This window comes from Carlito syrichta, unplaced genomic scaffold (genome assembly GCF_000164805.1).
Source record: "Carlito syrichta isolate Samal-C Ts95f unplaced genomic scaffold, Tarsius_syrichta-2.0.1 Scaffold316401, whole genome shotgun sequence".
Lineage (NCBI taxonomy): Eukaryota > Metazoa > Chordata > Mammalia > Primates > Tarsiidae > Carlito > Carlito syrichta.
The window spans coordinates 37924-65450 of NW_007260497.1; the positions used below are offsets into that span (position 1 = coordinate 37924).

At 44.1% G+C, this 27527-nt stretch overlaps 1 protein-coding gene across 1 annotated transcript in view; it reads right to left on the reverse strand.

Moving 5' to 3' along the window:
- The window catches only part of CNBD2 (cyclic nucleotide binding domain containing 2), a 67128-nt gene that overhangs the window by 21909 nt on the left and 17692 nt on the right, over nt 1-27527 (reverse strand). The window contains exons 5-8 of the mRNA XM_008074339.2: nt 27178-27334; nt 26541-26692; nt 24065-24203; nt 13971-14085 (exon numbers count right to left, since the gene is read on the reverse strand). Of these exons, the coding sequence (XP_008072530.1) occupies nt 13971-14085; nt 24065-24203; nt 26541-26692; nt 27178-27334 (563 nt within the window). The remainder of the gene's footprint in view (nt 1-13970; nt 14086-24064; nt 24204-26540; nt 26693-27177; nt 27335-27527) is intronic.

Below are 27527 nucleotides of genomic sequence, written 5' to 3' on the forward strand. Positions count from 1 at the left end.
TGCCTGAAATTCCAGAACGTTGGAAGATCAAGGTGAGAGGATTCCCTGCATCCAGGGATTCGAGACCAGCCTGAGCAACTTGGTGAGAACTTGTCTCTACAATAAATAAAAAAATTAACTGGCATGGTGGCATGTACCTGTAGTTCCAGCTACTTGGAAGGCTGAGTGGAGGGATTACCTGAGTCTAGCAGGTTGAAGGTGCGGTGTCTGTGAGCGAGCCACCATAATCCAGCCTGGGAGACAAAGTGAGATTCTGACTCAAATAAATAAATAAATAAGTACAAGATCCTCAGTGTTAGAATCAACTATTAAAATTAATCTTAATGAAAAAAAAATCCAAACTCCACAAGGAGTGGGCCTGGCTTTAAAAAACTCTTTTGGAAAGGCATTTCAACAATATCTATTAATATTTTTAATGTACATAGCCAGTATGCACTGGGTCAACTACTTGATCCAGCAATTTTAAGAATTTGTCTAATACATTTCCTTGTACAGGATACAAAGATAAACACATCAGGAAATTCATCACAGTAGGGTAAAAATTTGGATAGTGAAAAATTGGAGGCCGGACTTGGTGGCTCAGCCTGTAATCCTAGCACTTTGGGAGGCCGAGGTGAGTGGACTGCCTGAGCAGGTTCGAGACCCACCCAGGCAACTTGGCGAGACCTCATATCTACAATAAATCAAAAAAATAGACGGGCGTAGTAGCACACACCTGTGGTTCCAACTACTTGGAAGGCTGAGGTGGAAGGATCACTGGAGCTCAGCAGGTCAAGGTTGTGGTGGCCAGGAGCGTGTACTGCACTCCAGTCTGGGCGACAGAGTAAGACTCCAACTCCAAAAAAAAAAAAATTGTACAGAACTCAAAATATCTGTAAAAGGCAATTAGTTATAGACTTCTGCTTCCAGGCAAGATGAGATAAGAGGGACTGGATTTTCCCTTCTACCTAAAACAACTAAAATAGTGGACAAAATGTATGAAAAAGGGTTTTTAAGACATTGAACATCAGGCGATGAAGAACAAACATCCTTGCAAGAGAGAAAACAAATGAGGTGAACTCTGCTGTTGCCCCAGCTTACTGCCCAGAAATTGTCTGGGTTGTGGTGTAAGGAGGGGGATTCCCAGGTAGAGCCCAGCAATCTTGAATTGGTGAGCTGAAGACAGAGTCAGGGGAAGGCAAGGCACGAGTTCACAAAGCAGGGTACCAAAGAGAAGAGAGCTCTGCAAAGACAGAACTCCAAAGACTTGCAGAGGGTTTTCTAGAGGCTCAGCCAAGTATTAATCAGCACATGTGTGTTAGAAAATAACCAGTGGCTGGCAGCATCTAAGATGACCCCCAGTGCTCCCTACCTCCTGGTAAGCACACACTTGTGAAATATCCTTCCATTAAGTGTGGGTTGGGCTCACTTATTTCATTTTTTTGAGTTGGTGTCTCACTCCATTGCCCAGGCTGGAGTGCAGTGGCACATTCACGGCTACCCCAGCAACAACCTGCTGGGCTCTGGTGATCCTTCTGCCTCAGCCTTCCAAGCAACCAGAACTACAGGCACACGCTACCATGCTCAGTTAATTTTTTTATTTTTATCAAAGAGACGAGGTCTTGCCAAATTGCCTGGGCTGGTCTTGAACCCATGGGTTCAGGCAGTCCACTCGCTTCAGCCTCCCAAAGTGCTGGGATTACAGGCTGAGCCACCGAGCCTTGCCTGGGTTCATTTATAACAAATAGAATACAGCAGAAGCAACAGAATGTTACTTCTGATATTAGGTTATAAAAAGACTGTGGCTTCCACTTTGGGCATGCTCTCTGTTGTTCTCTCTATTCATGGGGAAGCAAGCTACCATGTCATGAAACAACCCTGAAGAGATGCCCATGAGGCCTGAGGCCAGAGACTAAGTCTTGCTAACAGCCATTGTAAGTGAGCTTGGAAGTGGATCTCCCAGTTGGGACTTCAGATGAGACCACAACCTTGACCAACAACTGTAACTTCATGAAAGATCTTGAACCAGAATCACCAAGCTAAGCTGTGCCCAAATTTCTGACCACAGAAATTGAGAGATAATGTTGGTTCCTTAAAGTTTTAGCCAGGCCCAGTGGCTCAAGCCTGTAATCCTAGCACTTTGGGAGACCGAGACAAGAGGATTACCTGAGCCCTGGGGCTCAAAACCAGCCTGGGCAACATGGTGAGACCTCATCTCTACAATAAATAAAAAAATTAGCTACGCATGGTAGCACGTGCCTGTAATTCCGGCTACTTGGAAGGCTGAGGTGTAAGGATCACTGGAGCCTAACAGGTCGACGCTGGGATGGCTGTGAGTGTGCCACTGCACTCCAGCCTGGGTGACAGAGTGAGACTCCAACTCAAAAAAAAAAAAAGTAATAAGTTTTGGGCAATGTGTTGCCCAGGAATAGACACTGCTATACTTCCCAAGACTTGGAAATGAATCATATCAAAATGATTAGAGGGATACATAATCAAAACTCATACCAGACTAAAAAAGGGTACTGTTCCCAATAACTAGCATAGAAAACCACCCAAGTCATGGGAGCACTGCGGAATATTCAGAATGGTTTTACCTCATGAACAGAAAAAAAAAAAAGCTTTAGAATAAACATTGCTGTGATCCCATCTAACAAAACTTAAAAGATAGCCTTGAAAAAGATCAAAATATTTCCAAGTAACTTAATTAACTACATTCTAGACCAAAGTTCAGGAATATTTATAGTAATAAAAATGCAGCATCCAGAATTCACATTTTCTAGCATCTTATTAAAAATTACCAAGCCACGCCGGGCTCAGTGGCTCAGCCTGTAATCCCACGCCTTTGGGAGGCAGAGGTGAGCGGATTGCCTGAGCCCGTGGGTTCGAGACTCGCCTGGGCAGCGAGACTTCATCTCCACAATAAATCCAAAAATGAGCCGGGCGTGGTAGCACCCACCTGTAGTTCCAGCTACTTGGAAGGCTGAGGCGGAAGGATCACCGGAGCCCAGCAGGTCAAGGCTGTGGTGGCCAGGAGCGGCCACTGCACTCCAGTCTGGGCGACAGAGTGAGACCCCAACTCAAAAAAAAAACAAAACATTACCAAGCCTGGAGCCAGGCATGGTGGCTCATGACTGTAATTCCAGCACTTTGGGAGGCTGAGGTAGGAGAATTGCTTGAGCCCAGGCATCCGAGACCAGCCTGGGACACATAGTAAGATCATGTCTCTACAAAAAAAAATTTTTTTAATAGCCGGGCACAGTGACACACACCTGTAGTCCCAGCTACTCAGGAGGCTGAGGAGGTAGGATCATTTGAGCCCAGTAGTTGGAGGTACAGTGAGCTATGATCATGCCACTGCACTCCAGTCTGGGTGATAGAGTGAGACCCTCAACTCATTAAAAATAAAACCACCAGGGAATCTGGAAGAAATAGAGAGAGGGGCTTTGGTGGGGTCCAGGGCATCTAGAAGAAATAGAGGGAAGAGAGAGAGTGGGGTCCAGGGAATCTAGAATAAATTGAGGGAGGGGAGTGGACTGGGTCTAGGGGATCTGGATGAAATAAAGAGGGAGGGGGGGTGGGGTCCAGGGGATCTACAATAAACAGAGGGAGGATAGTGGGAGGCTCCAGGGGGATCTATAAGTAATAAGGGAGGGGGTGGGCTGCCCTTCCGTGAATTTAGGCACATGCAGTTGCACAACTGCTTTGGAAATGGAAGCACTTAAATGTGAACCCCTACAGCCACAAGACAGCAGAGAAGAGTAAAGAGGGTAGACCTGAGAGTCCTTAGGTGAGGCTTTGGAAGGCCTGAGGGGGCAGAGAAAGAAAGAAAGAAAGAAAGAAAGAAGGAAGGAAGGAAGGAAGGAAGGATCACCAAGCTTGCAAAAAAAGAAGGAAACCATGAACCATATCATGAGACTGATGTGAACCATATCATGAAACAATGAATTAAAACTGACTCAGAAATGACACTAGACTGATTTAGTACATAGAGACACTGATACAGCTGTTATAACTATACTTCAAAGAAGAAATAGTGTGTATTTTAAATAGACATGTTGAAATTATAAAAAAGACCCAAATCAAACTTTGAGATATAAAAACTACAGTGTCTGAAATGAAAAATACACTAGATGGAATCAATCACATATTAGACAATGCAGAAGAATTTGCAAACTTGAACACACAGCAACAGAAACTATCCAAAACGGGAGAGAAAAAAAGGCAAAAATGTGAACAGAGCATCAGTGGACTATGAAACAATTATTCATGTAATTGGAGTCTCCAAAGTGGAGAAGAAGAGGAGATAGAAAAATGTTTCAAAAAATAATGGCTGAAAAATTCCAAGTCTGATTTTAAAAATATAAACCCAGGGATCCAAGACACTAAATGAACCCCAACCACAGAAACATGACAAAAATGATACCAATGTACAGCATAACCAAATTTCTTAACACAATTGATAGAAATTTAAAAACCAGCTAGAGTAAAATAGTACATTGTGTACAAAGGATATGCAAAGTTAGACAATGAAGTTATAAAAAAATAAGGATGTTAGCAGACTTCTTGTTGAAAACAAAGCAAGCCAGAAGACAAACTTTAATGCAACATCTTTACAGTACTGAAGAAAAAAAAAGCTAACCCAGAATTCTATATCCAATGAAACATTTGTTTCAAGAATGAAGACAAAATAATTTTTAGGTACAGAAAATCTTAAAGAATTAATCACCAACAGATCTAAACACAAAAAAATGTAAAAATAAGTACTTTGAGCAGAAGGAAATGGTAATAGATGAAAATATGTATCTACACAACAGAATGAAGAACATCAGAAATAGTAACTATCCACTAATATATTGACTTGATGCATAAGTCCATAGTGTTTTTCAGCTTGTCCATGGAATGCAAATGTTGTATGATGCTTGATAGGTCACAACTCATCACATATGCCAATTCTTGGGTTGACAGACATGGATCATCATGGGATCATCAGGCATCTAAACAGTCTTCATCAAATCCCAATGGTCTTGCTGAACATGGAGAATCACTCAGGTCAAAGCAGCCCTCTTTGAAATGACAAAACCATTTTCTTGCCACGTTTTCCCCAATGGCATTCTTCCCGTACATGTCACAAATGTTTCAAGCTGCCTCTGCTGCCTTTACTCCTCTGTTAAGCTCAAAAAGAAGAATATGTGCCAAGTGTTCTTTTTTTTCCCACTTGACATTCCATCTTCTTTAGGCCATAAATAGCACTAACTTTCTTTAATTCTGAAAAATGCAAGCCTGTCACTCCAAATGAGAAATGACAAAAGATAAACTCACAACACTGCAGTGTTGCCATGCCAAAAACAAATGCTACAAACTTATGCGTCAACCCAATAAGACTTTGCTTATTATTATTTAAATATATTAAAAAGATAATTGACTGTTAAAGCAAAAGTAATAACCATACATTATAAGGTTTTTAAGATATGTGAAAGTGTAATATATGACAATAATATAATCTTTGGGAGGCAAGAAATGGAAGTATACTGTGTTTTTGTTTTCTTTTTGTTTTGCTTTTTTTTTGAGTTGGAGTCTTACTCTGTCGCCCAGACTGGAGTGCAGTGGCACGCTCCCGGCCACCGCAGCCTCGACCTGCTGGGCCCCAGTGATCTTTTCGCTTCAGCCTTCCAAGTAGCTGGAACTATAGGTGCGTGCTACCATGGCCGGCTAATTTTTTGATATATTGTAGAGATGAGGTCTCACCAAGTTGCCCAGGCGTGCCTTGAACCCACGGGCTCAGGCAATCCATTCACCTCAGCCTCCCAAAGCACCGGATTACAGGCTGAGCCACTGAGCCCGGCTGGAAGTATAGTGTTAATAAGGTTCTGGTTCTAAAGTTGGGTGCGGTGGCTCACAACTATAATCCTAGCACTTTGGAAGGCTGAAGCGAGAAGACTGCCTGAGCTCAGGGGTTTGAGGCTAGCCTGGGCAACTTGGTGAGACCTTGTCTCTACAATAAATCAAAACATTAGCTGGGCATGGTAGCACGTGCCTGTAGTTCCAGCTACTTGGAAAGCTGAGGAAGAAGGATCACCTGAACCCAGCAGGTCGAGGCTGCAGTGGCCATGAGCGTGCCACTGCACTCCGGCCTGGATGACCAGAGTGAGATTCCAACTCAAAAAAAGTAAAAAGATTCTGATTCTATACATGAAATGGTATAATATCACTTAAAAGTAGACTATGACAATTTAAAGTTATATACAAAAGTCCCCTACATACGAACCTTCAAGTTGCAAACTTTCAAAGATGCAAACATGCATTCACATGTCAAATCATATGTTAGCTCACATGTCTGTCATACATTGTCATGTGTGTGCATCCTCTCCAAAGTGGTTATGCTTTTGTTTATTGTAGAGTACTATATAGAGTACAGTAGTACAGTATCTTTATTTCAAGCCCAGGATGTCAAGGTAGTTTACTGTAAGATTTTAAATGTTTTATTTTTTGTGTTTGTTTTTTATGTTATGATTTATGTGAAAAGCATTATAAACCTATTACAGTACAGTACTATATTGCTGATTTTGTTAAGTACCTAGACTAACTTTGTTGAATTACAAACAAATCGAACTTACAAACACACTCTCAAAATGGAACTCAGTTGTATGTGAGGGATTTACCGTACAATAAATCATAAGGCAACCACTAAAATAATACAAAGAGATAGTTAATAAGCCAACAAAGAAAATAAAATGGAATCAGCCGGGTGTGGTAGCACACACCTGTAGTTCCAGCTACTTGGAAGGTTGAGGCAGAAGGATCACCGGAGCCCAGCAGGCTGAGACTGCAGTGGCCCAGAGCGGCCACTGCACTCCAGTCTGGGTGACAGAATGAGACTCCAACTCAAATAAAAAAAAAAAAAAGAAAAGAAAATGGAATTATACAAAATAAATAATCCAAAGGCAAATAAAAAGAGAGAGAAAGGGAACAAATGAGACAAATAGAAAAAAATAGCAAGATGGTAGATTTAAATCCAACCATAGTCAATAATAACATTAAATGTAAATGGCTTAGACATCTCAATAATAATACAGAGATTGTCAGATTGGAATTTTTTTTTTTTGAGTTGGAGTCTCATTCCAGTGCCCAGGCTGGAGTGCAGTGGCATGCTCATAGCCACCCCAGTTATCGACCTGCTGGGCTCCAGCGTTCCCTCTGCCTCAGCATTCCAAGTAGTCAGAACTACAGGCACGTGCTATCACGCCTTGTTGGGAGCCAACCTTGGAGGCCCACCTGACTGTAATACCTTACACTGCTCCTCAGACAACTTGGCTTTGTAGAACGTGCCCTGTGTGGCAGTTAGCTGTAGCCCACTTTACTGGGCAAGTGGACTCCCACTATCCTCCTTCTCTACTTTTTACTTTTGCAAAAAAAAATCATTCTTTTATCTTTCTTCACGTTACCAGTGCTCAACCTCTACAAAATACTAGCTTGGTTTTTACAGATGGCTCCTCTTCTGAAACAGCGGTTATTGTTATTAATGGTGTTAACTTCTTGTTTTCAAACAGATTATAATTCCACTCAATGAGTTAAGCTGTTTGCAGCTTGTCAGGTCTTTACAAAAAAATTTTTAATCTCGACACTAACATTATGTTACGGGTGTACTGTGTCATTTAAAAACTGCTAGTCTTCATGCTGTCTCTTCCTTCTCCCCCACTAACATAATTGTTCTTTTATAAACCATTCAATTACACATTTGTGCTAGTATAGAACCTGTTTATGCTACTCATTATTCATACTCATTCTACCCTTCCTTGGTCCATTATCTAAAGGCAATGCTCTTACTAACGAGGCTATGTAATTTTTTGCTTTTCCTTCACTAGCAGCTAACGCTTCCCATGCCCTTTATCAGCAGAATGCCCAAAGTTTACTTCACCCATTTGGGCTCCCAAAAGCAGAAACAAAACCGCCTAAACTCAGCTGACAACAAGGAAAAAGAAACTCTCGTTCCTCAACTAAAACATCTTGCTCCTGAGAGGCTGCTGCTTCCACGAGAGTCTACAAACCACCAACTTGGGGACAGCTAAAGGTGCTGACACGTGACACAGAGGACTTGGTTCTATTTCAAATTACTTCTCTGACTCTCTCTGCTGTTTTTATTGCTATACTGGCTATTATAGCAAGCCAGGTGGGTTGCATTTATTCAAAAAAAATCTTATTGGGCTTATATCCCAAACCCTCCAGTGTTCCAGTCTGTTACATGGGATACTAAGATTATTACTGTTTTTACTAATCTTTCCTCTTTATTAAAAGGTCCCACTCTTTTTTCATCATGGGTCAAAACTGTAATTAATCATAATTATTCTTTTTAGGTTGTTCTAGTTCTCCTCCAATATATTTTAGTTTACCTAAAAAATCAAACTACTTGCATAAATTGTAAATTAACTAATTGTCTTACTTTTTCTAATTCACACAGAGAATTTATGATTCTTAAACAGTCTTCTTCTTTGATGGTTCCTGTAAATCTTCCATCTCTTTGGTATGATGTATATAGTTTAGTGTTTAGATATGAGGTTAACTCATTGTTGTCAAGGCCAAAAAGATTTATAGCAACTTTAATTTTAGGTATTACAGCTTTGATAGCCATTGCTACTTCAATTTTGGTTTCAGCCATAACTTTAACTAAAGAAGTACATACTGTTACATTTACAGATCAGTTATCCAAAAATGTCTCATTAGCTTTAGCAGCTCAAGAAATTATTAACCAAAAATTAGAAAGTAAAGTTAATGCATTAGAAGAGGTTATTTTGATTATAGGACAAGAACTTGTAACCTTGAAAATAAAATTGGCTCTGTGATGCCATTCAGAGTTTAAATGAATTTGTGTTACTCCCTTACAGATAATTAAATCCATCCATACTTGATACAAAATAAAAAACCATATCCTTGGGATTTGGAATCATTCGAATCTAAGCATAAACCTTTCTAAACTTCATCAAAAAATACAGGACATTAATTCGACTGAAAAACAATTTGAGTCCATCCAATTGGCTCAGTAAATCTTCAACAATTTTTCTTCATTTGTCAATCAAAAAATCATTATTGTCTATATTAATCAATGTGGGAATTTGTGGAGGAATAATTTTGTTGTTATTATTATGCTTACTTCCAGTAATCTTCAAATCATTGAACAATAACATCTCTTGACTAAGCACGGAATTTCACGGCTTTGTATTAAAAAACAAAAAAGGGGGAGATGTTGGGAGCCAGCCTTGGAAGCCCACCTGATTGACAAAGTCCAGGTGCGCTGAGGACCCCCGGCCGCAAAGCGAGTCCGGGCAGCTGAGGCCCTTCTATCTTCCTTCTTTGCTGTTGGTATGGCTGAAGAAATTCTGTGTAGTTGTGGAAGAAGAAAATGGCATGTTTATGCGAAGTACTCACAGCTAACCTGAGAATGTCATGGTTCATCTTTCCATTTTCCCACTATGCCACTTGGCCTTTCTAACATATGCAAGGGTTAAACTCTGAAGCACATCAAGAATGCTTTCTTTCACTTGGTTATAAGTTACTAGATATTGCTTGAGTAAAAAATGATATAAGTATATTCACTCCTTATTTGATTTAGAATTATGCGGTTTAGTGCTTAGACATAAGGTTTTTTAGAAGCACAAGTTTATAGTAAGTTCATTATGAATTCATTATAAGTTCTAACACTTATCTAGCAGTTATGTAGGTGATTTATAACACTGTTTTCACTGACTTAGGATAAAGATTATCGTTAAGGTTTTTACTTAATTCAATAGTTAAAACTCTAAGTTAACATTTATAGAGTGGGTTTTCACTGAACTCATAATATACTAATCAGACACTTTTATGATAAATTAGCTAAAGACAGAAAGCAACCTTGGGGGCCTAGGAAACATTACTAAAAACTTCTTTGGAGTTCTCTTTAGAAATAAACACTGCAGGATAAGAGAAAAGTAACGAAGACACCTGGACAAAAGAGGCGATTACAAAGCTTTGAAGGTCAAAGAAGCCCCAGATGGGAAAACTACTGCTACATGAAGAACTTTGCACTTGGAAACTTTCTGGAAACAGTTCAAGGACTGTAACTCGGGACTTTGGACTAAAACTATCATTTTTGGCTTTATGAATAAGACTCATTGTCTGAATGTTTATAGGGTTCTTGGCTTGTTTGTTGCTAAGACCACTAGATGGTGGTAACTTTTAGAGAATATGTACGTGAAGGAATTTTCTTTGTCTTGCCCCTTTACAAATGGTATAAAAACCTTCCCTTAGCTAACATTAAAGGTCATCTGTTCAGGAAGCAGGTGTCCAAGTATAATGTTTTCGTCTTTCGCCTAGCCATCTCTCCTTCAGGAAACCTCACGACCTTGTGGGGCTGGACCCCTGCAACGCTTGGCTAATTTTTTGACTTATTATAGAGAAGAGGTCTCACCATGTTGCCTAGGCTGGTCTCGAACCTGTGGGCTCAGGCAGCCCTCTCACCTCGGTCTCCCAAAGTGCTGGGACTGCAGGCTTGAGCCACTGCTCCCAGCCAGATTATAATTTTTTAAAAAGGCAAGACCCATACCTGCACACGTATGTTTATCGCAGCCTTGTTCACAATAGCAAGAACATGGAACCAACCATGCTGCCCATCAAAAGAGGACTGAATTTTTTTAAAATGTGGTACATATACACAATGGAATATTATGCAGCCATAAAGAAGAACAAAATCCTGAACTTCGCAGCAACCTGGATGGAATTAGAATCTATAATACTGAGTGATCTTTCACAGAAACAGAGAACTAAGTATCACATATTCTCACTCATGGGTAGACCATGAACAACTACTATAATACTGTAAGAAAAGGATTGACAGTAGCAGGAAACCGCAGGAGGAGGTGGGGTGGGAGGTGGAATTGACAGTAGTCAAGATCTGCCTGGGGAAGGGGGGGTACACCTCATCAACAAGGGTACCTGCACAATGAATATTTGTATACCTCACCCTGAATTGTACCCCACAATTTTAAAATAAAAAAATTTAAAAGTTGTTAAAAAAATTTAAAAAATAAAATAAAAGGCAAGACCCAACTATATGCTACCTTTAAGAAATCCACTTTAAATATAAAGACACAAATAGGATAAATGTAAATGGATGAAAAAAATACCAAACTAATACTAATCAAAAGGAAACTAAATTAAATTAAAAGTAGTGGCTAAATTAATATCATAAGAAATGGGCAGCTGGGCTCGGTGGCTCAGCCTGTAATCCCGTGCATTTGGGAGGCTGAGGTGAGTGGATTGCCTGAGCCCACAGGTTCGAGACCCGCCTGGGCAGTGAGACCTCATCTCTACAATAAATAAAAAAATCAGCTGGGCGTGGTACCGCATGCCTGTAGTTCCGGCTACTTGGAAGGCTGAGGCGGAAGGATCGCCGGAGCCCAGCAGGTCGAGGCTGCGGTGGCCGGGAGCAGCCACTGTGCTCCAGTCTGGGTGACAGAGTGAGACTCCAACTCAAAAAAAAGAACAACAAAAAAAAAAGAAATGGGCTTACAGCAAGGAATATTACCAGGGCCAGAGAAGTTCATTTCATAATGATAAAGAGTTTAAATCCTAAGCATCTGTGTACTTAAAAAGAGAGCTTCAAAATACATAAAGCAAAAATTGATAGAAGCGCAAGGAGAAAAATGTATCTACAATTGTAGTTGGAGCTTTTAACCATCCTCTCTATTAACAATTGATAGAGCAAGTAGACAGAAAATCAGTAAGAATATAGACGACCACAAGGGTTTGTAAAAAGAAAAAGGAAAGGGTAAACTGAAGGAATTGATATTATTAAAAAAAGACTATAGATGACTTGATCAACACTATCAACCAACTTCATCTGATTAACATTCATAGAACATTGCACCCAACAATGGCCTGTCCTTTTCAAATGTGCATGGAATGTTTACCAAGATATACTGTATCCTAGGCCTAAAACAAGTTGCCTTTAAGAGGATTCAAATCATACAAAGTATATTATCTTAAAAATCAACAACAGAAAAATAACTGGATAATCACCAAACGTTTGGAAACTAATAGCACACCCCCCACTTTTTTTTATCTCACTCTGTCACCCAGGCTGGAGTGCAGTGGCATGATCACAGCTCAGCACAGCTTTGACCTTCTGGATTCAGGCGATCCTTCCACCTCAGTCTCCCTAGTAGCTGAGACTACAGGCATATGGCACCATGCCCAGCTAATTTTTTTTTTTTTTTTGGTAGAGACAAAGTCTCACCGTGTTGCCTAGGCTGGTCTCTAAATCCTGGGCTCAAGCAATCCTCTGTCCTCAGCCTTCCAGAGTGCTAGGATTACAGACATGAGCCACCTCACCCAGCCAACACCCTTCATAATATTCACTGGATCAAAGAAGAAATCAGGCCAGGCACGGTAGCTCAAGCCTGTAATCCCAGCACTTTGGGAGGCCAAGGTGAGGGGATTGCCTGAGGCCACGGGTTCAAGACCAGTCTGGACAACTTGGTGAGACCTCATCTCTACAATAAATTGAAAAATTAGTTGGGTGTGATAGCCTGCTACTTGGAAGGCTGTAGCTCTGGCTACTTGGAAGGCTGAGGCGGAAGGATTGACGGAGCCCAGCAGGTTGACACTGGGTGGTCATGAGCATGCCACTGTACTCTAGCCTGGGCAATAGAGTGAGACTCCAACTCAAAAAAAAGAAGAAGAAATCAAAGAGAAATATAAAGATATTTTGAACGAACTGAAAATACAACTTATCAAAGTTTGTGAGATGCAGCTTTTTCTCTGGTGGACTGGCAGCAAAAAAGATAGAAAAAAGCAATGACATGAGTACAGGTACTGAGTAGCTGCTACAAGGCCTCATGCGTACATGATCTCAGTCAGCCTTCCCAGTAGCCTATAATGAGAACAAACATCTATGCTATGTACCTCTGCATCTAGATAGTGTTCTAAGAGTTTTATGGATTAATTTGCTTGATGCTGTATAATTCTATGAGGTAGGAACCGTTATCCACATTTTACAGATTCTGGGGGCACTGGTACACAGGGACACAGAGTGACTTGTGCAGCATCACACTGCTAGTACGAGAAGGGCCCCGTATTCAAACTCACACAATGGCTCCTGAGCCTCTGCTCTTGACCAGGACACGACCCATGACAGATAAGAAGAAACCAAGCCCAGAGACTTTAAGTTCTCACCAAAGTTACCCAGCTAATAAGTGAGATTCAAACCCAGCTCTGTCTAGCTCCAACCTCTTTTTCCCACCCTCCTCCTCTGCCTCCCTGTGCTGGCCTCAGCTGTTATCACAAGAGGTCCAGTGGCATCTGTGAGATGATCCTTGGGGAGAAGGGCCCGGGATACACAGACAACAATCTGTGGGATTGGTGCGAACCATATCAGTACTCCACACATGAGATAAGGAGCCCCTGCAATGTCTGTTGAGGGATGGAGTTCTTGACCTAAACAAACGAGACAGAAAGATCTCTGGAGGAGGAAGAAGTGAAAGAAAGGAAAATGCCACTCATCACAACAAAGGAGTTGTGGCTGGAATCAACACCCTAGAATTAGGACGCCTGGTCATCATCTGGGCCAGCTCTAGAGGCTGCAGTCTGATGGGTTCTATGTCCGACAACAGGACATGAGAATGAGGAAGGCTGGAGATGTGAGAAGGAAGTCTGGGCTTTGGGATAAATTGGGCCTGGGTTAGAATCCCAACTCTGAAGTCCTCTGTTGCTGAGTATTGACACGTGTGAGACAATGAGTAGATGGCAACACAGGAGAGCCTGGAGAGCAAAAGAGAAGGCTCAAAAGGAGGAGGCTGAAAAAGAGGGCAGGGCCTCTGGACCAGGCGTCCACAGTTGGCAGAAGGGATCAAATCAGATATCCCCCCTGACAATAGATCGCTAAGATTCTTTGGGGCTGGGAATTGGAAAAAGGGCAGACCCGCGTGCCCCCTGCTGCTGGAGGTGACCACGCAGCCTACCCTTGAGGCAGGTCTTCAGAGGCTTGTCCGCTATCAGTTCCAAATGCTGCCAGATCCACTTGTAGTAGGAGGGGGAGTTCCCAAGGTCTATCAGGCGCAGGACTTCACAGCTGCCCTGGACACATAAAGGGACACAGCAGAAGGGCTCATCACCGAGGCCCCAGGCAGGCCAGGCTTTGAAGAAAAACTCTCTGTATTGCCTCTTATCCCTTTTTATTTGCTTAATGCAAATGGTTTCAGGTTGTTTTGTGTTTTTTGAATAAAACTGTTATCTAAGGCCAGGTGCGGTGGCTCATGCCTGTAATCCCAGCACTTTGGGAGGCCGAGGTGAGAGAACTGCTTGAGCCCAGGGGTTCGAGACCAGCCTGGGCAACTTGGCAAGATCTTGTCTTTACAATACATCAAAAAATTAGCCAAGCGCAGTAGTGCGTGCCTGTCATTCCAGCTACTTGGAAGGTTGAGGCAGAAGGATCGCCTGAGCCCAGCAAGGCTGTGGTGGCTGTGAGCGTGCAGAGGTACGCTAGCCTGGGCGATGGAGTGAGATTCTGACTCAAAAGAAAAGAAAAGAATCACTTAATTATACAGGGGTCAATGAGTATCATGAATGATATTTAACTCTCAAATGATTCAGGCATGGAAATATACATATATATGGTATATGTACACGAATGCAAATGTGGCAAGTAATAATTAGTAATCTGAGTTAAGGTTATACAAGAGTTCTTTGCACTGTTCTTATAATTTTTATATAAATTTACAGTTATTCAAAAATTAAAAGTTTAAAAATTTTCAAACCAAACCGAACATAGAGAAAGTTAAAACTGGATTAAAACTAACACCCAGAAATAACTAATAGCAACATATTGGTGAATATTATTTCAAACTTTTCTCTATGAACATATAATATGTGTATATACAATTTTTCATAAATTCGTTCATTTATGTAAAACACATTTGTAACCTTTTTAGAAACTCAATACTATATCAAAGACATTTTTCATGCCAAACAATATGGTTCTACATTATCATTTTTAATGGTTACATATTATTCTATGTATATCATAATTTATAAAATAAAAAATAGCATATATTCAGTTGCGCAAAAGAAGTGAGACATAAAGAGTACATACCTTTTGAATTCCATTTATATGAAATTTTTAAAAGGGCAATAGTATTTGATAACATAAATCATAACAGCAGGAATCTGGGCCGGGCATTGTGACTCATGCCTGTAATCCCACACTTTGGGAGGCCGAGGCAAGAGGATTACCTGAATCTAGGGATTCAAGATCAGCCTGGGCAATTTGGCAAGACCTTGTCTCTTCAATAAATTTTTTTTAATTAGCTGGGTGTGGTGGTGCCCACCTGTAAGGTTTCAGCTACTTGGAAGGTTGAGGCAGAAGGAACACCTGAGCCCAGCAGGTCAAGGCTGCAGTGACCGTGAGCATGCCACTGCCTCCAGCCTGAGAGACAGAGTGATACTCTGACTCAAAAAAAAAAAAAAAAAAAAAAAAAAAGCCGTAATTCTTAACCAGGTATGGGCTCATGCCTGTAATTCTAGCACTTTGAGAAGCCAAGGCAAGAGAATTGCCTGAACCCAGGAGTTTGAGACCAGTCCGGGCAACATAGTGAGACCTCATCTCTACAAAAAATAAAAAAAAGTAGCTGGGCATGGCGGATATGCCTGTAGTCCCAGCTACTTGGGAGGCTGAGGCAGAAGGATCTCCTGAGCCCAGAAGGTCGAGGTTGCAGTGAGCCGTGATCGTGCTACTGCACTCCAGCCTGGGTGACAGAATGAGACTTCAGTTCAAAAAAAGTGGTATCTTTTGTGGGAGGATTTTGTCTGGGGAGGGGCACCAAGGAGCTTTCTGGAGTACTGGAAATGTTCTTACTCTTGATTTGAACAGTGATTATACTGGGGTACATATGTGTACAAACTTATCAAGCTGTAAAGTTTATATTTGAAATATTTACTGGCCAGACTCAGTGGCTCAGCCTGTAATCCCAGCACTTTGGGAGGCTGAGGTGAGTGGATTGCCTGAGCCTGCGGGTTTGGGACCAGCCTAGGCAACTTGGTGAGACTTTGTCTCTACGATAAATAAAAAGCTAACCGGGCATGGTAGTGTGCACCTATAGTTTCAGCTACTTGGAAGGCTGAGGCAGAAGGATGGCCTGAGCCCAGCAGATCAGGGGTGGCCGTGAGCACGCCACTACACTCCAGCCTGGGCAACGGACTGAGACGCCACTCGAAAAGAAAAGAAATATCTACTGCACGCATGTTATATCTCAAGAAAAATATATTTTTTCTTTCTGTTTTAAAATGTTTTATTTTTAAGATGCGGGGTACAATTCAGGGTTAGGTATACAGATGTTCATTATGCAGGTCTCCTCGCTGATGAGGTGTGCCCTTCTCCCCCAGCTACTACTGCTAATCTTGCCCCCCCATGAAAAGTATTTTTGAAGATTCATTTTTGATTGTTTCTAATTCATTGGTATTATATATAACTCTGTGTTTGTTCAGGGAAGTAAAGTTCCCAATTAAAAAAAAAAAAATCTCCCACTTTCCCAAATTCTCCTGCAGTGAGGTGGCAGCGACACAGTTCTGGCTGATGAGACATCAGTAAAAGGCTGTGGGTTGAAACTCCCAGGAAAGCTGTTGGTCTCCCTTCTTCCTACTGCCTGAAACTCAGACATGATGGCAGAGGTGGGACAGCCATGTCGTGACCATTAGGATGAAAGCCATAAGCGATGGAGGATGTGGGGGAACTAGGAGGAGCCTGGGCTCTTGATGACTTTCTAGAACAGCTGCTATGGGCCTGGCCTGCCTGCCTGGCTCTAGGCTGACCACTGTGTGGGAAAGATAAACAACTGCTTATTAAGCCCTAGTTGGGTTTCTGTGACCTGACACAGAGAACGCTGTAGACTCTTGTATCTACATCCTAATTCCTATAGCAGTCATAAAGGCAGCAGATACTCATGTTGTCCCCCAAGGCGTAGGAGAGAAGTGTGCTTTTTCATCCTTCAAATTAGGAATGACCTTCTTACTTGCTTTGGTCAATTTCTAGATTTCCTTAGCCAAGTAATGTGTGATACTCTAGGTGGAAACTTTAAAAGCAGGGCTTGGCTGGGCGCGGTGGCTCAACCCTATAATCCCAGCACTTTGGGAGGCCGAGGCGAGAGGATTGCCTGAGCCCACAGGTTCGAGACCAGCCTGGGCAACTTGGTGAGCCCTCGTCTCTACAATAAATCAAAAAATTAGCCAGGTGTAGTGGCATGTGCCTGCAGTTCCAGCTACTTGGAAGACTGAGGCAGAAGGATCGCCTGAGCCCAGCAGGTCGAGGCTGCGGTGGCCGGGAGTGTGCCACTACACTCCAGCCTGGGCGACAGAGTGAGACTCCAACTCAAAAAAAAACAAACCCTGGGCTTGATTCTCAATGTTCCCTTTTCCCATCCTGTTGATCGCAGAAGCCTGGACCAAGACAGAGTTTCCAGTAGCCTAGGCCCCTGCATGTCCATAAGGAGCAAGACCTCTCTGATGACTCACTAAAGGCAAGTAGTGTGATGAGGCAATGCATGCTGTTTGGTTAATCCTCTAAGACTGGAGGGTTGCTTAAACTGCAGTATCGTCTTGTTTGTGCTATTATAATACCCATGCTTGACTGTCTCCTTGGGAATAATTCCTTAACAGTATACACACACACACACACACACACACACACACACACACACACATGCATACACATACATATATTTTAGAGGCAGGGTCTCCCTTTGTAGCGCTGGCTAGAGTGCACAATTGTAGTTCATTGCAGCCTCAAACTCCTGGGCTCAAGTGATCCTCCCACCTCAGTCTCCTGAGTAGCTGGGACACAGGCACATGTCACCATGCCTGGCTAAATTTTTTATTTTTTGTAGAGACAGAGTCTTGCTATGTTGTCCAGGCTGGTCTCGGACTCCTGGCCTCAAGCTATCCTTTTGTCTTGGTCTCCGAAAGAGCTGGCATTACAAGTGTGAGCTACCATGGCCAACCAAGGTATGCGTATTTTACATTTTGATACATATTGCCAAACTGCCCTCCAAAAAGGTTAACTCAATTTACACTTTCCAATAGTGAGTGTAACACTGCTCTTTATAAATAACAAAGTTCGTTATAATACATCATTGCCAACACTGGATTTCCATAATTCTTTTAATCTTTTCTAATCTGACAGGTAAGAAGGATATGTCATTTTTCCTTTATATCGTTTTTTAAAAAATATCCTTTTCCAGTAAGAACTCTACAAGACACATTATAAAGGGCTAAGGTTCAAGACGTGTCCTGCTGAAGGGGTAGGAGAAGAAGGGAGCAAACATTTAATAAGCCCTTATGACATGTCAGACATTGTGCTTGGAGCTTTATTCAATATTCATTCAACAAGCATTTATCAGGAACTGCAGATACCAGAGAAACACACAGGAACACAGTTTCCTCTTAGCAAGTCTCCTGTGGGTCTTTAATTGTATCTGTGTCTGTATCTGTGGAAAGAACAGCTTCACCATGTGTCCCCAAATGATAAACGGTTTGGAATGAGTTGATTATGAGCGTTCACTACGTTTGCGCCATTCCCACAGGAATCTTTCCCGGGGCCTAAGCGCGCCCAGTCACCACTGCTGATTCTGCCCTCTAGCGGCAATATGAGTTAACTACAGGAGTCGGGACAACTGGGTCTCCTTCCTAGACACTCAAAGCCAGCAAGAATGAGAAAAAGAGCAGTCCCTCTAGGGGACCAGGCGCTTTTCAACCCAGCCAGAGAGGGCCCGCACCAGGATACAGCCTGCCATTGCCTGATCCGACTTCTCAAAGCAGAAATCAGAATGTTTATGTAAAATCTTCATCTTAACAGTTAAATCAGATATTAATAAAACACTGTAAGGAACAGTCCAGACTCGTCTGCTAGCCGATGGTCCCCCACCTGCTGCCCTTTTGTGACTTCTCTCTAGGCAAGAGGTCCAAGACTTTTGCATTAGAATCACCTGAGCGCTTGCTCAAAGTGCATCCCAGAGTTGATGAACCAGTCTCTGGGATGAGACAGGAATCTGCCTTTTGACCAAAATTTGAAAATTCCTCCCTTAGGCCAGGGGTTCTCCAACTTCAGTGTGCATCAGAAACACCTGGAAGACGCGTTAAAGCACAGATTATTGAGCCATTCCCCCGCCCCCCAGTAGTTTTGTATTCCACCGCTCTTGGGTGGATCGAGAATTTACATTTTAAGATGAGTTCCCAAGCGAGGCTGTGGCTGCTGGTCCAGCCACAACACTTTGAGAACACCGAAATGGAGGATGTGTGTTAACCGAGCAAGCATTTGCTAAGCTGATTTCCCATTTCACAGATGAAGCAATGAAGGCAAACAGATTAAGAACCATCCCCAAAGCTGGGCGCCGTGCCTCATGCCTGTAATGCCAGCACTTGGGAGGTCGAAGCAGGAGGATTGCTTAAACCTAGGAGTTCCAGACCAGCCTGGGCAACACGAGACTTCAGGGAGGAGAGGGTATTGTCAATTATTCGGGCTCCCCTGACAGCTTCCCTCCAGGCTCCCAGCCCACCTCCTCTCCCCCTCACACGACCATCAGGATTCTTCAGTCCTACACCCTAGGCATGTCCTGCTATGCGCTTGGCTCCACTCTGCTCCCTCAGCAGGCGATGTCCTCATCCCCACCCTTCTGTGGAGGACTGACCACTTTTATAGAGAGACTGGAAGCCGATCACGTCATTTCCCAAGCTGCCTTGCACCAAGGCCCTGGCTGCCATCTCGTTATGCCGATGTGGTGCCTACAGACAAGGCTTGGTGTTGGCAGGGCCAGGCGTCCACATTGTGCTTCCTGAACTGGGCGGGGCAGCCACACCTGCAGCACTGGCCCTGGATTCTGACCTGGAGCTGTCTGGGAGTTGTTTTCAGTCTAAAGACTGTTTCTGCAGGATTCCCCCCAGGAAGTCTGTGAGTCATTTAATATCCTGCAATAAATCCCTTTCTACTTATATTAGCTAGACTTCATTCTCTTCTTGGGGACTGACCTGAGAATAACAACACACGCGTGCACGTGCACACACACACATACACACATACACACACACTTGGTGGGGCTGGTAAGTTTACAGCCGGCTCTCTAGAAAAATGTAAGAATATGCATGTATTATAAGTTTTACTATTATAAAGGGTGTGCTACAATTTATAAATAATAAAGTACACCATAATCTTACTGGAAATTCCATCTAGCCAATCAGTTCTCACAGAATGCTTTTGTTGATCTGGGCTGAACTCTTGCATCTATGGCCAGGTTATAGGCACAATGCAGTCATGATTTGACAAACAAGTTCTATCTCAATCCACACTTTTCCAGTAAATGCAATGCTATTATATCTGATTTGTTCATAATACAGTCTTGCCATGTTATTTTTTTAAAAGCTAACTTCTCACCTCCCGTGATAGCAAAACTATTTCTCACCTGCTCATAAACTATATTCATTAAATTGAAGCTTCTTTCAGTTTTAGCCTACATAGATCAGAACTTCACTTGATCATTAATGATGTGACTTTTATTATGAATCAGATAACAGTTTTTAATTCCTGTTAGGATAGTTCCTTTATTTCCTTCTTTCACAGCCCACTTTTCCCTAATTTAATCTGCATTATAAACCTTCTCTCTTTTCATTTTCCCAAGACACTCAACAAAGCTATAAATCAAAAGCTGGGCTCGGTGGCTCAGCCTGTAATCCCGCACTTTTGGGAGGCTGAGGTGAGTGAATTGCCTGAGCCCATGGGTTTGAGACCTGCCTGGGCAACTTGGCAAGAACTCATCTCTACAATAAATCCAAAACTCAGTCGGGCATGGTAGCATGTGCCTGTAGTTCCAGCTACTCAGAAGGCTGAGGCGGAAGGATCGCCAAAGCCCAGTGGGTTGAGGCTGCAGTGGCTGGGAGTGGCCACTGCACTCCAGTCTGGGCAACAGAGTGAGACCCCAACTCAATAAAACAAAACAAAACAAAACAAAACCAAAGTTATAAATCACTCTGGTGTCTACCCATTCCATGGTTTAAATCCTGCCACCATGGCTGAGTGCAGGCTGCCCCCGTGAGGCCACAGAATGTGGAAGTGCGAAGAGAGGCACACAATCAGGAAGTGGTAAGTTTGCTGTGTTTCTTTCTCTTGTTTTCTTTCCTTTTTCTTTTTTTTTTTTTTAATAGGGACAGAGTCTTGTTATGTTGCCAGGCTGGACTCGAACTCCTAGGCTCAAGTGATCCTCCTGCCTCACCTCCTGAGTAGCTAGGACTACAGGCGTACGCCACCAATCCTAGGTCCTTGATTTCAATTTAGTGAATTTAATTGCAGGTTTATATAACCTAGTTTTTAATACTTATTGTGCTTATCAACTTGCAAAATTCCTGAACACTTAACCATCAGCTCCATGGGCCGGCACGAGCCGCTCCAGCACTTTACCAGCATTGCTCCCTCCTTTTGTCTAATAATTCAACACTTCAAGGCTCAGCTCCCACCTTACCTCCTCCAGGAAGCCTTCTTTAAAGCCTCCCTCTAGATAGTTCCCTCTCCTGAGTTCCTGTAACTTGCAGAGCTCATGCCAATCATTTGGTGCTTGGCATTGATTAATCTGTTTGCCTATGTGTGGACTCTAGTGGAGGAGACATATAGAGAAAATCAATCTTTTCCATCTTTGTATCCCTCCAGAGTCTGGACCAGTGTGTCATGAACTTGACAAAAACTCAACAAATAACTGTGGTGGCTTAACCTGTTAGAAACTGACAGAAGGGTCAACCTGTCAATTTTTGTTTTTTAAATAAAAATCCCAAATCCCAGCTCCTGAGAAAAGTTGTGGAGTAAGACTTGGGTTGAACCCTGCCTCTGACCCTCATCAACTGTGTGACTTCGGATGGTGACTTAACCTTACTGTGCCTCAGTGTTCTCCTCTGTAAAATGGGAATAATGACAATACCAACCTCCTTTGGGTTATTGAGACTGAAATGAGATTAAGCAGGTGAAACAGAGTAAACACTCGATCAATGCTAGATTTTATTATCAACCGACAGAGGAGGTGGCAAAGGACATAAAGCAACTTGCAAAAGACAAAATTTAGATGGAAACGAGCATGATAAATCTCACTAGAAGCCGGGTTTGGTGGTTCACACCTATAATCCCAGCCTTTTGGGAGGCAGAGGCAAGAGGATCGCCTGAGCCCAGGGATTCAAGACCAGCCTGGGCAACATGGCAAGACCTCGTCTCTACAATAAATCAAAAAATTAGCTGGGCGTGGTTGCGTGTGCCTGTCCAGTTACTTGGAAGGCTGCTGAGGCCAGCAGGTTGAGGCTGTGGTGGCCGTGAGCATGCCACCACACTCCAGCCTGGGCGACAGAGAGAGACTCTGACTCAAAGAAAAAAAAAATCTCACTAGTAACCAGAAAAAATATAAATTAAATCCTCAGTGAATGATTGTGTTAACATATTATAACTCAAAATTTTTAGCAAAACCAAATAAAACTAAAAAGGTAGTGGAAAAAACATCAGTAGGCATTTCAGTTACAAAATGATGTGAGGGATCAGCAGTCGTGGGACACTGCCAGGAGGGTGGGGGCACATAACATCACTGAGGGCACCTGGTCCTACGCCAGGGAAGTGAGGACCAGGTGAGTCTACATGTATGTAGACCACACTTATGTATCTAATCTTGACTTGTATCCCACATCATTAAAATAAAGAAGGGGAAAAAATGAAAAAAAAAATCCTCAGGGAGGCAGCAGCTGCCACCTGTGAATTAGAAAACCGATGAAGGAATGACTTGCTGGTGGCGGCATCAACAAGAACATACATACCAGGAGCTAGAGGAGGAGGATCCCGCCTCTTGGAAAGCAGTTTGCGCCAGGGGTCATAAAAATTGTGACACTCGCATTGAGCCTGGTCTCTCCCTGACTGTAAGACCCCATGGCAGTGGTTCCTATGCCTGTTCCCATGGCCCCTTTGAATGAAGTCTGCCTTGCAAAAAAAATTATAGTACCAAAAATTTCCACTTTTGAAACTCGATTTTGAGTTGATGAGTTTGTGAGTGATTTATTTCCTCTTTCAAGAAAGTTCTATAATGTGCTCATATCACTTTTACAATTTAAAGATTATATTTTAAAAGAGAATCTGGCATCATGAAGATTCAAGAGCCTAGCCGGACATGATGGCTCACATTTATAATCCCAGTCCTTTGGGAGGCTGAGGTGGGAGGATTGCTTGAGGCTGGGAGTTCGAGAACAGCCTGGGCAGCATAACAAGATCCCATCTCCATAAAAATATAAAAATTAGCCAGCCATGGTGACGCATTCCTGCAGTCCTAGCTACTGAGGTGGGAGGATCACTTGAGCCCAGGAGTTTGAGGCTGTAGTGAGCTATAATTGATTGTGCCACTGCACTCCAGCCTAGGTGACAGAATGAGACCCTATCTCTAAAATAATAATAGGTTGGGCTCAGTGGCTCAGCCTGTAACCCCAGGACTTTGGGAGGCTGAGGCAAGTGGAGTGCCTAAGTCTATGAGTTCAAGACCAGCCTGGGCAACTTGGTGAGACCTCGTCTCTACAATAAATCAAAAATTAGCCGGGCATGGTAGTGCACACCTGTAGTTCCGGCTACTTGGAAGGCTGAGGTGGAAGGATTGCCAGAGCCCAGCAGGTCAACACTGGAGTGGCTGTGAATGTGCCACTGCACTCTAGCCTGGGTGACCAGAGTGAGACTCCAACTCAAAAATAAAAAATAAAAGAAAATAATAATAAAAGATTCATGAGCCACATGCAAAATTTAAATATGCATCTATGTGTAAATAAATATGCATATGAGCTCGAGGAGGGAGTACCCCTTGGTCTTCTTTCCAACACAATAGCTGTGTATCCTCAATTCCCTGCCACCCTCTAAGGGAGGCATGTCTTTTACAGCTGGGTCAGGAAACCCAGAAAAGGAGGGGAGTTAGCAGGTCACAGAATGGGGCTCAAACGCTGCTTGCCCACCCACAGGGCACCGCCTCAGGCCGCTCCTCCCAGCTTCACCCCAGCCCAGCCCCCAGAGTCTCACCTTGCTGATAAACATGATGTAGGATGAGTCTACGAAGTCTTTTGAGATCAGCTGCCCGTAGGAGAACTTCTCGATCTTCCCCAGGGCTACAAGTTGCCAGAGCTTCTCATCAGACCACAATCCAAACAGAGTCATCTTCCTGTTAGAAGTCACCACCTTCCCTCACAAGGTGCCCAGACCTCAGCATCGTGCAGAAAGGACACACACTGCTGTGGAAGTCTCGGGTGGAGAATCTGACCCTGTCCCAGGCCCCCACTGAGCCTGCAGCCCCTCCCCTGCCCGCTGTCACCTGCTCCACAGCCAAGGCCCTCCCCTCCAGCCAAGCTCCCCTTGGCTGCTGCACAAAGGCCCCTGAGGTGATCCAGCCCTGGGCTTTTCTCACTTCTGCTTCTCCTTTGGGAACCTTCCCCTTGCTCCATCCCTGCCGCCCTCCCCACTTGTCCTGTCTCCCAGCCTGGCAGTTCTGACCCCACCTTTGCTCTGGGCAGCTCACTCCCGCCCCTGCCACCCTCTGGCCTACTGGCTTCAACTGCTCAGCCCCGGGCCTGGGGGTGGGACAAGTCTGGACGCCCCTCTCCATGCCGTGCTGTGGCTCCTTGTGGTTAAAGGCCCCGTCCACGGCGACTGCCCTTTCCCCTGACTTCCACCACACGAATCCCAGCCGGCCTTCCCTCACAGGCAGCTCCATGGTGCTGCCACCATCATCTTATTTCTCAGCTCCAACAGTTACAGGCGCAGAACTCACCTGACTGGCAGGCTGACTCAGGGCTACCTCAGGGAAACTCAAGGTGACCCAGACCTCAGTGGGAGTGCTGAGTTGGACTCAGGATGCCAAAGGGGAGCAGGGTTGGTGCCATGTCAGGGACAACAGTCTAGGGGCACCAGAAGAAAAGCGGGGCTGCCATGGAAGAACTACTACGTGCCAAGCACTGGGCCACACACGTCCCGTTTTCATCTCATTCTTTCCTACGACAACCTTGGGGGAGAGGTATCAGTATCCCCACTGGACAGAGCAGGAGGCCACAGCTCAGAGAAATGATATGACCTATCTAGGGCCACACCGCTGAGACACCCAAGAGCCAAGGTTGGAATGAGACCTATTTTTCCACAGTATGAAAAAATGAGCCACTCCCCACCTTCAGGACTAAATCCCTCCTTTTCCTGGCCTATCCCCCTCACGAACCAACCCCCCCCCCTTTAGCCACAGAGGCCAGACCCCTCTGCCATGACACCTCTTCATGGCTGTGCAACTCTACATCTGGGATTTTCAGAGCCAGTACAGACACTGCATGAGATTTCCGCTCTTTTGCATAAAGGCAAACAACTAAAGAATAATTAAATGAGACTTAGTTTAGTGATCCTTATGTGGTCTGTCATGTAAGTAAGTACCCAAAACAAACAAAAATATCTTGCCCTGTATGCGGTCTGCTTTTTTGTTAAATAAATATCGTCCCACAGTTAAGGCACTTACTTTCTGACCCACACATGGCTGCAATTATTTATATCCTGTTATTTATTTTATCCAACATGTATTTGCTGAGCACCTGCATGTGTCTGCACAGTGACAACATGAGGCAACAGTAAGAGAGACAGACCTGGTTCCTGCCACCATATTGCTTCCTGTCTGACAGGGCATAGAAACTCTAAAGTCATGATTATGCAGTCAAGAATTATAGTGTGGGCCAGGCTCAGCGGCTCAGCCTATAATCCCAGCACTTTGGGAGGCTGAGGTGAGTGGATTGCCTGAACCTGCAGGTTCAAGACCAGCCCGGGCAACTTGGTGAGACCTCGTCCCTACAATAAATCAAAAATTAGCCAGGCATCATAGTGGCACATGCCTATAGTTCCAGCTACCTGGAAGGCTGAGGCAGAAGGCTCGCTGGAGCCCTGCAGGTCGATGCTGGGGTGGCTGTGAGTGTGCCACTGCACTCCAGTCTGGGCGACATAGTGAGACTCCAACTCAAAAAAAAAAATTATACTGTGGATGGGAGTTTTAAAGAAGCACAGGATGCCACAGAAATATAGATGGGGCCCCCTTTCTATTTTGGGGTGAGGTAAGTGGGTTGGTCAATAAGGTTGAGTGGGGAAGCCTGGCACTTCTATACCAGACATGCATGCACTTCATCCTCCTGAGCCCTGGTCCTTTTGTCCAGAAGGTGAGAACAAGACAAACAACCCCATGGGACTGAATGTGAGATTATACGTGACTACAAAGTGCTTGGCGTCCTGGCTGACCCACAGAGCTCCATGTGTGTCAGCTCTTCTCACTATTACTATCCCACAAGGAAGGGTACTGGAGCTGAGACCTGAGCGTATCATAGGAATTCACTAGCCAGAGAAGTGGGGTGGGAGGTGTGTATTCTAGAGCATTCTACGCAGATAGAACAGCATCCAGTATGTTTCTCACCAGGCCTAGGACAAATCCATGCACCTAACACAAAAGGGGAAGAACGATGTTGAACGAAGATGGAATTACCTAAAAAATTCAAACCGATACTGAGCATCCTTCTGAACTTCCTGGTCCAGCTTATTAGCAAAGAAGTCCTCCCGGTCGACAACCAAGAACTCCGTTTCTTCCATACAGACTACAGTGGCCCTCCTTGTTGAAGCATGCAGAAGGCCCATTTCCTATTGGGTGGATGGGGCAAAAGTGAGTGTGAGGCCACTCCCAGCTTCCCGCTTTCAGCTTACACACATCTCCCCTGCTTCAGTCTCCTCCCCAGACTGTGGGGTCCCCGGACCCCTTTACACCCTCGTGCATTCTCCACAGGGGCCCACTCCCCCTCACTTTTCATCTGCTGCTTGTTGAAAAAAAAAGGCAACAGGCTGAACAGACCAGAGGGGAAGACGCTGGAGAGGCCTGGCTATGGAATCACGCATCTCTAAGGGGCTAAGCAGGGAACACACATCTTCAGCATCACAGACCAGGAGGCTGGCCTTGAAGCCGTCGGTCCAACTCAACCAGCACTGGACGGGCAAGGGCGCTGGGGCCCAAGCAGGGCAGTGACTTGCACAGAGCACGAGGCAGCATGGGCCTGGCCAAGAGGTTGTAGCAGGAGTCCTGTCATCCCTCTGCCCCACTGCGGGGAGCCAGGTCCCTCCCCTGGGCTTACCCCAAAACAGCCACCCTTGTGCATCAATGCCGGGTGGGGGTCCAGGAAGGCACTGCTGCCGTCTTCGTCCTTGGTCACTGCAACTGTGCCCTTGTAGATGAAGTAAAAGCTGTTGCCCCTCTGTCCCTTCTTGATGATCACACGCCTGCGACCAAACCTGGGAGAAGACCATGGCCAGGTGATCTGGTAGGAATACAGGGATGATCCGTGCTGGGAGGAGCTCTGGACAGGTATGCTCTGGGTTCTGGGCTGTGAAAGCACAGACTTGGACTAGAGGATCTCCAGAACAGCCTCGCCCTGCCTGCCAAGCTGGGTCCCATCACCAACACCAGTCCAGTTGCTGCCTCAGT